The sequence below is a fragment of the Phoenix dactylifera genome, unplaced genomic scaffold (assembly GCF_009389715.1).
Source record: "Phoenix dactylifera cultivar Barhee BC4 unplaced genomic scaffold, palm_55x_up_171113_PBpolish2nd_filt_p 000526F, whole genome shotgun sequence".
Lineage (NCBI taxonomy): Eukaryota > Viridiplantae > Streptophyta > Magnoliopsida > Arecales > Arecaceae > Phoenix > Phoenix dactylifera.
In genome coordinates, this window is record NW_024067936.1 from 47,501 (window position 1) to 58,670 (window position 11,170).

General features: G+C 37.1%; 1 protein-coding gene across 2 annotated transcripts in view; it reads left to right on the top strand.

Moving 5' to 3' along the window:
• The window catches only part of LOC103716226 (2,3-dimethylmalate lyase), a 12,823-nt gene extending 1,747 nt beyond the window's left edge, over positions 1-11,076 (top strand). Inside the window, exons 3-9 of one of the 2 annotated variants that reach the window (XM_017844978.3) lie at positions 141-422; positions 5,790-5,912; positions 7,614-7,764; positions 7,831-8,051; positions 9,329-9,365; positions 9,450-9,622; positions 10,673-11,076. In XM_017844978.3, the coding sequence (XP_017700467.2) occupies positions 141-422; positions 5,790-5,912; positions 7,614-7,764; positions 7,831-8,051; positions 9,329-9,365; positions 9,450-9,583 (948 nt within the window). In that variant the 3' untranslated portion in view covers positions 9,584-9,622; positions 10,673-11,076. Of the gene's footprint in view, positions 1-140; positions 423-5,789; positions 5,913-7,613; positions 7,765-7,830; positions 8,052-9,328; positions 9,366-9,449; positions 9,883-10,672 lie in introns of those variants that run through there. The other variant, XM_008804137.3, reaches the window with a different exon arrangement.
• Positions 11,077-11,170: the final 94 nt, after the last annotated feature.

An 11,170-nucleotide genomic window follows, 5' to 3' on the forward strand; every position in this document is an offset into this window, starting at 1 on the left:
CTACCTTTCTATTTCCATAAGTAGTCACTCATGTAATGGACAGCCTTCTAGCATGCCCCTAAAATCCTTACTGGCTTATATGATAATCCAGTCTTTTGCTTCAACTTTTATTATAATTTTTGATAGTTGCTGTTGTAAAGGTATCACCAAAAGCATGTGGCCATACTCAAGGACGGAAAGTGGTCTCAAGGGAGGAGTCTGTGATGCGCGTAAAGGCGGCTATTGATGCACGGAAGGAAAGTGGCTCTGACATTGTGATTGTGGCACGAACTGATTCTCGCCAAGCAGCATCTTTCGAGGAATCACTATGGCGATCAAGAGCCTTTGCTGATGCTGGGGCAGATGTTCTTTTTATTGATGCGCTTGCTTCAAGAGAAGAGATGAGGGCATTTTGCGAGATTACCCCTTTGCTTCCAAAAATGGTAATCTTTGTTTGCATATAATCTGATTAACCTTTTAATATAAAGAGAAACCTGGTGGTGTTAACAAAATCCAAACATGTGTGCATCTGTATGATCATTGCATGATAATATGATCAGAATTTTTATCTTTGAAAACACAAGGCACATATTTTTAGTAATGTAACAATCATGAATATTTAAAAGCTAAAGATCACCAAGGACTTTCCAGCTTACCATCCGTGTAAGATTGATGTGCTTCAACTTGTCCATAGCCTGAAGGAAATACAGATGTCTCACGTCTTCTGTGAAGGTAATCAACCTGCAGATTAAGTGGCCAATTCTGGAGCTACCTCCACTGTTGAGCCTGTTTCCTGGAGTTCTTCCTTTCCAGCTAATCTGACCCAGCTGGTGGATGCCAGTCTGCAGATGCTGTTTCTTAAGATTGTAATCTAGGGTTGAGCCCCCTTCCTTCACCAAAAGAGAGGGGAAAAAATGAAAAGGAAAAGCTAAAGATCTGGTATGGGCTTAAGATATGCTATTTTTAGCATAATCTTAACCAATTCAGTTTTTTCCACTAGCAGTCATAAGTTTTGATGTGTCGGTTTTCACTCAGTTTTCTTTGTTCTAACTGTCAATTCTCACTCTCTATTTCATAGTTTGCCTTTTCTCATATGACTGCTATTGAGATTGATGTGCTTCAACTTGTCCATAGCCTGAAGGAAATATAGATGTCTCACGTCTTCTGTGAAGGTAATCAGTCTGCAGATTGAGTGGCCAATTCTGAAGCTACCTCCACTGTTGAGCCTGTCTCCTGGAGTTCTTCCTTTCCAGCTACTCTGACCCAGCTGGTGGATGCCAGTCTGCAGATGCCGTTTCTTAAGATTATAATCTAGGGTTGAGCCCCCTTCCTTCACCAAAAGAGAGGGGAAAAAATGAAAAGGAAAAGCTGAAGATCTGGTATGGGCTTAAGATATGCTATTTTTAGCATAATCTTGACCAATTCAGTTTTTTCCACTAGCAGTAATCAGTTTTGATGTGTCGGTTTTCACTTAGTTTTCTTTGTTCTAACTGTCAATTCTCATTCTCTATTTCATAGTTTGCCTTTTCTCATATGAGTGCCATTGAGCTTGACATCAACCGTCAATCATTCACTTCGCATTTGAGCCAGTTTATATTGTCCCTAGATACTGTATCATGTCTCTAATACATACTGTGCCAATATTTTATTAGCATGGCGCACAAGTATTATATTTTTATTCTGCATCTCAGCCTGTATCAATGCGTCGTGCTATGTATTTCTTCGATCCATTCATACAGGTTATTATGTAGTGTTATGGGTTGTACCCTATTTTCCAATTTAGGCATGTGCTTGACCATATATTCTGGATGGTTTAGAGCTCTTCCATGTTATTTTTTCCTTATTCTTTATCATGAGAATTTAAGGGCCCAATTAATAGGTTGGACATGTTGGCTTAGTAGAAAACTCGGCAACCCACATCAAGCCAAAGCTTAAAAATCAATAAAAGCTCAATTATGTGGACTGTTGATGATTGACATGTTCAATTTAGCTTTGCATTGAATCAAGGTTTGCCATCTCAGTGCCGGATCTCGTATTGGTAACATCTTGGTACAGTGTCGGTATGCCTAATACGGGTGTCTGCTTGGCATACTAATGCTTGGTATGCTCTCCGTACCGTATATTGATTTCAATACCAGAATGGTATGGTATGCCCGGTACGCACCGGTTCCGACTTGTAGGGTGTACCATGCTTTGAATATTGAAGCTTTTATTTTCAGTTGTAGTGCCATGTTTTTCGTACAGCAGAAATCAGATGATCTAATCTTAAGTTGGGAGGTGTAGATTACTCCAATGACTTGGAACTTAAGCTACAACGCTATGTCACCAGTGAATCAATTGTGGGCCCTATCAAGGACCAGCCAATAGGAAACTAGATGAAAGAGAGATGTAAAGAAAGATATGTGCGTTTTATCTCCCATAGGTATTTAGATGCTCTTCACCTGTCCTTCTCTGTCCCACAATATGTAGGAGGCTAAAAATGATAACTCTGAGATTTCTTATATGTTGTTTGCTCAGTTCCTTTTAGTTTTTATGTTGCTGTAGAGACACTATGACATGCATTTGAGTTTTTGCTCCGATTGATGAGCATACACTTTTTTCTCCTCTAAAGCTTCAGTTTGCCCTTCTTTTTCTTTCTCCCTTTCTTCTACTGCCTTCTCACTGTCTCTAGAAGGGTTATTGCTGATCAGATATGAACTGAAAATCTGCCATAAAACCTTAAAAGCAGCACAATCTACAAAGGTGCTGCATGATAACTATGTTATATGAGCTTACACTGTACTATCATTGCTTCACTTCTGTTGGTGGTGCATGCCGAGTGTTGGCAAGACTAGTTTATGAGTCCTAACCAGCACAAGCATGATGCATGATAATCTGCTCCTTGTTTGAGTGCTATGTAAATGCATGCTCACAAATATAATGTATATAAAGGACCTCATTATAACATCTCGAACTGCTCTATACATATTAATGATGCCATAAATAAGCCGTATTTCTAACTTTTCTTAATATTTAGCTTGAACTGTGAAGATATCAAAGAGAAGCTGATTCTGGTTGTGAGGAGGCTGATGTGACAAAACTATGAGTCTAAGAATAATGTTGAAAGTTAAGTTACAAAAAGAAATGTTGCAGTTGTTAATCATTGATAGAATAAAAGCTAAGGGCCACAACATAGTGCTATTACTATATGCTCCGTAGGTCAGTGCACAGCAGTCTTGTCAGCCCCAATCTATAAATTAAATTTTTTTGGAGTTCTTGAATGGACATTTTGAAAAGAGAAAAAAAAAGACTGCTCTTAAATGTGGAAATAATGAAGTGTATAATAGTTTGATGTAAGACTAGGGTTGTCAATCTTGGAAAGCAGCATTTTGGCACAAAAATATGCTGAATCAGATGAGAGAAAGATGCTTCTCCCACCATAATTTTAACTATTACATTAGAACTTATTGGGCTTGGCACAAGTTGGAGCCTTCATTTTAAGGACAATGGGCTAAAAGAAACCGACAGACAACCATCAAAAGTCAGGCATCAAATATGTGGCAGTTCTACATTTTAGTTTTAGACTTTGGTGTTGGTTTGAAACTCTCAAAAATAACAAAAAAATAGGTCAGAATATTTTAAGGAAGCTCTGTCTTCATGAGTGGATCTATATATAGGTTGTGATGTCTTCCAGGTTATTTCTGGCTTGCGTTTGTTGAGAACCAGATTTGTTGCAATCAAAAGGTCTTAATGACCTAATCTGTCTTTCTTACTTAAAAAGGAACAACAACCATAAGGCAAAAACTGAAACAGCAATCAAAACAAGCCCTTAAAGCGTTACAAACAGAAGAGGCAGAGAATGAAAAGAAAAGGAGAAAGATAGAAGGATAAGTGATAAAAGGAGAGTAGTGCATGGATGTAACTAATAAATTGTGCCCCCTTTTCCTATTGTCAAAGCAGAGATACTAGCTAGGCTGACTAAGTATCCCTAGGTGGCTGGTGATGTAATTTAGACCTACAAAGTGGTCAGCCAAAATAACTGTGTCACCCAAATAAAGATAACATAAATTATTTCTATCCAATAAACAGGGACCAGTTAAAATTTAGTGATCCAAACATGATACTTACATATGGTTACCGATCTGCTCAATCTAGTGAATAAAGTTTTACCATGCTAGCTTGAAATAAATGTTAACTTACCGATTGACCCCAAAAGCTTAAGCTGATAGAGAAAGGATCAACAATGTTACATTGGGCTTAACACTCATGCAGCTCAGACGACATACGTGGAGGGACAACAATGGCTGAAATAAGTCAAGGTAGTAACCACAAGGACTAGAACAAGTCCAGATAATAACTGGACTGATTCAATAAATAATTGTCATAGAGGGAATTCAAACTCATGACCTTCAGCAAACCTGAACTCTGATACCATATTAACTTATTAATTGATTCTTAAAGCTTTAGCTGATAGGAAAAGGGTCGACAATGTTTTATTAAGCTTCCAAAAACTTATGTGAATCTAGAGTCCTGCATGTGTCGATGAACTTAAGGTGAAAGATAATGGAGTTGCAGGGTTGGGCAGCCCATGACCAAGAATCTTTCAAAGCGATGCTGGCTTCATGCGGAGAAATCAGACAGAAAACCATAAAAAGATTAAAAGATAGAAGGGGGGGAGGGGAGGGAAGAGGATGGAGAGAGGGTGAGAGAGGACTCAAATATAGAGGAGATTTTTATTGTTTGACAGCGTTTTGGAAGATATGTCCAAATTGATCTTCAGAATCAGTTAAGTCTCCAAACAAAAATAATACTTTGTCATCATATGCTATGTTCATGAAAAGTTTGGAGTGTTAGCACTGAAATTCACAACCAGCTTAATTAAAAAATATTTTCAGTAAGTAGCTGATTTTGAAGCCTATTTCCTACATAAAAGATCTCATTGACACTAACTGCTAAGCATTCTGGCCCGTGAACTTGTATTCTGACTTGACAGTTGACCTTAGCACAACATTCCTGTAAATTTCCTTTCCTTTCCCAGCTAATCATGGCCATAAAAAGTTGAAATATCCTGTAATAGACTTCTGATGTTATGGTGATCTTGCGCTATCACTGTTGGAGTAACTTACAATATTACGATGTCTATTACTTTAGTTTGTGGGGCTTTTACGAAAAACCCTCTTATGTTATTTCAGAGTACAGAATTATTGCTTTGCAGTGCCTAATTTGGAACCATAGTCGCTACAAAGGCGAGTTTTAGCTTAGTGCTTGTGAGATAAGCAATCTGTTTGACAAATCTTTTATTTCTCTTCAGAGTTCAGATCTTAGAAGTTGTTGCATACTCCCAGTTTAGCTATTTAGTTTCCAATTTTGATCAGTAAGTTAGTAGTGTACTTGATGTAGATCTGATCTGGCAAATGAATCCTGCGATCAGCAGGGATCCAAAACAGATAGCAGCTCTAAAAATTAATATAAAATCCATAGAATTTTCAGATTTCTGTGCAGAAAAAGTTCATGGAGAGAAGGACTTGCAATGCCAGATATCAAAACAGATATTTTTGTTGCATCTGTGGAAACTAGGCATTTGGCAGGTCTACAGATAGAACTTAACTATTTTTACCTCACTCCCAGGTTTTGGCATGACTATTACAATTTCTTCAACGATCTCTGTTATGTTTCCTTTTGAAAAGGAACTTATATATTTCTTTTCTGTATTGTGCGTTGCTAGTATCTTCTGGTGACTCGTTTGAATCTATTAGACCAAACAAAATTAATATGAAATGTTTAACTGTTAAGATATTCTCATTGTTAAGTATTCTTATCATGTTGTGCAGGCCAACATGCTTGAAGGTGGAGGCAAAACTCCCATTTTGAACCCTATTGAACTGGAGGAAATTGGTTTTAAAATTGTGAGCTATCCACTATCCTTAATTGGAGTATCGATCCGAGCAATGGAGGTCTGTCCCTTTTGATCTATACATAATTATTTTGTTCCCAGAATTTAATTTGAGTTAGAAATTGATTAGATCCAAAATAGAACAAGGCAATGCTATAGGTTGCAAATTCATGCTAGTGTTGTTCTCATTATTCTTCATTTTTACAAATTTAGATGCGCACCTTTTTTATATTCTAAAATTTATAATTCTTTTTCATTATTTTTTTGGTTCTTGTTGCTTCTGTTTTGGTCTTAGTTTACCAGCAGCTCCAAAAAAAAAGTGATTTATTGGTGGTCTTTTAACATTCTGTTTGTTTTTATGTATTTCTGGTAAGCAGTCCTGAACCACGTCTGAATACAAGTTTTATCCAGATTTTCCATTTCGAGCAGTGTGGAAAACCTATATCAATTTTAATTTAATGACATTAGTTTAATGTAGCTAGAGTTTTTATATTGAGTAACTAGGAGCTAAAAAAAATTGTTTTTTTAATTGAGTTATGTTTTATGTGAGATTTGGTTTACTCTAATGAAGCAAGCATAAAGCCCAGTCTAGCTGTGAAATTGCTTTTGGAGAGTTTCTTTTCATCCAGTCAAGGAGTATTCTTTTCATGAATAGTTGAAGCTAATCACCCATGGGTGGTTGGATTATGCATGCTTTATGGATCATGATCATGCAATTTGTGCTTGTTTAACATATAATCTAGAGTATCTAAAACTTGGATACCTGGATTAATTAATTGTAAATAGTGTTGTATGGAAGAAGACTAATTGGTTCCTTTGACTGTTTAAATCCTCTGAGTAAAAGTATTTCTTTTCCACTTCTTTTTTCCTAAACAAACTTCATGTGAACTTAACTGGACATCCGTTTGGAAATGTGTCAATGAATCCATGGGCCCCTTGGTGAAATGGATATTCTTTTATAACTTTTACAATATCACTCTTCTTCATGTGTAGGTATGTTGTAGTGAACTTGTTTACTTAATTAATCTTTTCGATTGGTATGTCTGTTGTTATGGTTAATGGCCAGCTACTAATGTGAGCCTGGTAAAAAATGCTAATGATATTGCTGCCAGCTATTAATGCGAGCTAGGTAATATGGTTTAAAAGGAGTATGACTTTAATTTCACTTTGTGAAAAGAAAAAATGCTAGTGATATTGCTGCAATACTGATAACAAAGGTTGGAATGCGGAAGGAGTAATTTTTCTGGATCCATACTGGAATGGGATGTAAAGCTTTTGATAAATGAAATTTACTGATTGGAGTATCAAGATATTTTGACAGGTCAATATACTGGAAATCAAGTAACTCTACATTTTTTATCTATTAACATGCAGGAGATAATGTCCTTGAAATTCCATAGCTTGCCACCATACGTTTCTTCTCCATGATGACATAACATATGTTTTCTGACTTGGGAAACTAGAAGTCAGACTGCCTAGAATGCAAATGAGCCAAAAGAGCCTTCCTGGTACCTTTATTTTCTGGGGTAACAGAAACTTCAATGCTGTGGTTGGACTAGTTTTCGGATCTGGTTTGTGATAAAGTTTATCACTATGACTCCATTCATTTGGAATAACTCCCTAGCACCCTGCATGTTTTTCAGAATAGCAAGGAAGATTTGCCCATTTCCTTCAAGCCTTCGATGGATGATTTTCTCTTTCTGATTTTTATTATGTAAAGTGCTCAGTATATGTCAAAAAATAAACAACTTTTCATTTCTAGGATGCACTTGCTGCCATAAAAGGTGGTCGTGTACCTTCTCCTGGGAGCTTGCCATCTTTTGAAGAAATCAAGGACACACTGGGTTTCAATGAATATTATGAAGAAGAAAAGCGATACAGTATCCCTCCTCCTCAACCATCATACAGAAGAGGTGAGTGCTAGAACTCTCATGTGCTGACTGTCCAAATCTGCTAACCTGTGCTCTTTTCAAATATAGGCTATTCTCCTGCTACCAGTACAAGGCCAACAACTCAAGAATATCCTGAACAGAGAGAAGACAGGCCAAGTGATCCTGTTGTTGAAGTGCTAGCCCCATACGTGTATGACAACTTCAGTTCAGGTGATTCGAGAGATCGTATGTCTGGAATATGGTCTCGTACACTGAGACTGAAAATCACTGGAAGGAATGGACTTGAAAAGCTCGATGTCAGAATTCCTGTAAGTGTTTTTTTTTTACTTTCTAATAAGTAAGAAAAAACGGAGCACTTGCTTGAATACCTTGGCCTTCTTTGGCTTCTGAGTGACATGTCATGTTTTCTTGCTTTTAACACATCCATTTAATTATGCTCCAGATCCATGCATGAAATTTTTATATTTCGGCAGTTCATGCATGTATCAGAACATCACATAAGTAGAAGTAATCTTTTAGTTCTATGTTGAATTTATTCAGTATTACATTGTCCATGCATTATTTGGTATCAAAGTGAATTTGTTCACCAAAGTGAATTTACTGTTTATGTCTGATTCATTCTTCATTTTCAAATTTATGAAATTGAGAACTGGCAATGACATGATGACATGACATAGTTTTACAGACTGCAGCAATTAAGCTAAAAAGGATTTTTATTTCTGGGCTGATCATCTTCCTAAACCATGGAGGTGATAGAATTGGCTTTTGCTCCACCTTATATGTGAAAATTCCAACACAGATAGGAGGAGATATAGAATACATGAATTTATTTTTTTGTTGATAATGACTTTTTATAGGATTGCCTCGATGATAATGATAAATTCAAAGGTACATTTGAGGAGATCATTCAAGATGTTGAGGAATCATTTGATCTAAATAGAACTTTAAAGAGAGAAGTTTTTCATCATGAAGCAGCCATCGATGATACACCCATCTTAAAGTCTCTAAACCTTGCGGATAAGTTGGATTAAAATTTATCCAATCAGCATGTTTCTTTTAATGTAATCTATGGGGACCATTTTCTCAATGGATTGTCCATAATCTATCTGCATGTTTTCTAGTGTATCCTTCGGTTTTCGAGGGTGAGCCTTGATGCATTATGACTTAGAGGTCACAGGTTTGAAACACGGAAATAACCTCTTTATATATGGGGGCAAGGCTGCATACATTCAACTCTCATACCTTGCAATAGCAGGAGCCTTGTGCACTAGGCCATTCTTCTACATTGTCCATGTATTTATACGTGTAGACTTCCCTGTAGTCATGCAGACATGATAGATTCCTGAATTCTCTTTTCTAAAGAATCCAGTAGTTATGTGTCAATACAATCCCAAAACTTAACAAATTAAATTCGATTCATCTATGTGCCATCAAAACTGACATCCTTGTCATCTTAACTGGCAGAAACTGCATACATTTGCACAATTTCCAGCATGAGCATTCATCGAAATAATTACATGCTTCAAATAAGCAGTCATGTGATTAATTTTGTTAGAACAATTGATGATTTGCTGTTTTACAACAGGCCGGGTTCTTAGAAGGAATGTCAAGAATAATACCAGGTATCATAATCTTGATCCAATACTGTTCCAGAAAAATAATTTTTGGAAATGCCAGAACTCGATGACAATATTTCTGTTCAACAGGCTTGGGAGGTGTTAATATCATCGAAATGTTAGAGGATGCCTCTATAGAAGCGGGTGATGGCCCTCAAAGTGGGAAGATACTGCTAGATTTTAATGATGCAATGGGAGATAGGATTCAGGTGTTCATTGAATGAGCTGAACTTATGAACTAAAGTTTTGGTCCTCAGTTTGCTGTGGGTATTTTCTTCCGATCATTATAAAAGTTAATCTTATGTATGCTTCACTGCTGACAGCACATTAACTGTCACATGTTAACCTTAGACGCAGCCATATGATCCTGCCAAGATATGATGCCAATTTTATTAAATGCACATGGGGAAAGGGAGGGGGATCGCATGTTTGCCTGGTAAACATTTAGAAAGATTGTTGTACGATAGACACCAGATGAATGAGAAATTTTGTGGTTCTCCATCAGGCACCGCAGTTAAGTGAAGCTATGGTCTTTACTTTATCCTTATTTTCTTTCTTTTGATTAAGATCATCATTCATTGATGAATCTATAGAATAACTCGAGGAAATACAATAGAAGTACTAAAACTAAGAGGTGCTTAATGCCCGCTTTTATATAATTATTTTATGGTAAAATGGGGTACATCTGTGCTTCTCAAGCCGTTGTATGCTGAATTTGATGTTGCTAATTTCTTTCTTTTTTTCTCAAGAAAATCTTGGTTGATGCTGTTTTTCAGATTATTTTTTCATTAATTTGATCATTCAGATATGAGTCAGTCTGATTGGGCATTATATGCTAAGTTGTTCTAGGTGCTCTCTGATGAAGTATTCATAACAAATGTATGACTTATGCAGTCATTTTAAGGGTGACTTGCCAAGATAGAGCAAATAGTGTGATTGGTCATATACTTAATTAAACCATGTATAACATATGGTGTCTTTATGCCGTAGACACCCCATTTTTTGATGTCATCTACTGCATTCCTGAAGTCTTGATCATCACCCAAGGCATGCACACTGCATATGGCCTTTATTTTGCCCACCTTGGGTGCTCTGGTTTTAGAGGTTTGGTGTCTAGATCTTCTGATGCCAAATGTCATGGCATCAAAATGCACCAGGGATAATTTTTTGGTGCAATGGCGTTCACACTACACTAGGCTGTGAGTACGCCCAAAACAATCATAATACAAAACATACTCTAGTGCCTACGGCACGTGATCAGAAATTTCTATAAGACGATTCCGGAGTGATGTGCTGCAAAGGAGGCGACCCAGTCTGCAGCATTGTTCGCCCCCCGAAGCACATGCGAGGCTCGGAATGAATCAAACTCTTCCACAAGTGGCAAACATTTCAGATTAGTAGGTACAGATCTGACCTGGCATGCCCGCTCTGGATCCAGCCGTTTACTGTGGCCAAGTTTTCTTTTTTCGCTCTCTCTTTTTTCAACCTTTTTCTTTATATACATCCTTTGTTCATGCCTCTCATGCATGCACATCCAGCCTACCTATTATCTTTTTGTTAAAAGATTTTTATCAAGGAGCACAGAGATTGTATCATACTCAATTCCTCCAACGCCATCTCTCTTGGTATGTATTTGATGCATGGTAGTGATCACTTTTAAGCATACAATTGACCATTTTGCTATACCATTATGGATGACTTAGAATCTTTTGTTTTCCTTTTATAGTCATTCCCATAAAGACATCTACGTTGAGCGTCTCTGACCCAAGGAGGAAGTACTCATATTTACAACTCCAACGGTTGGAGGAGGT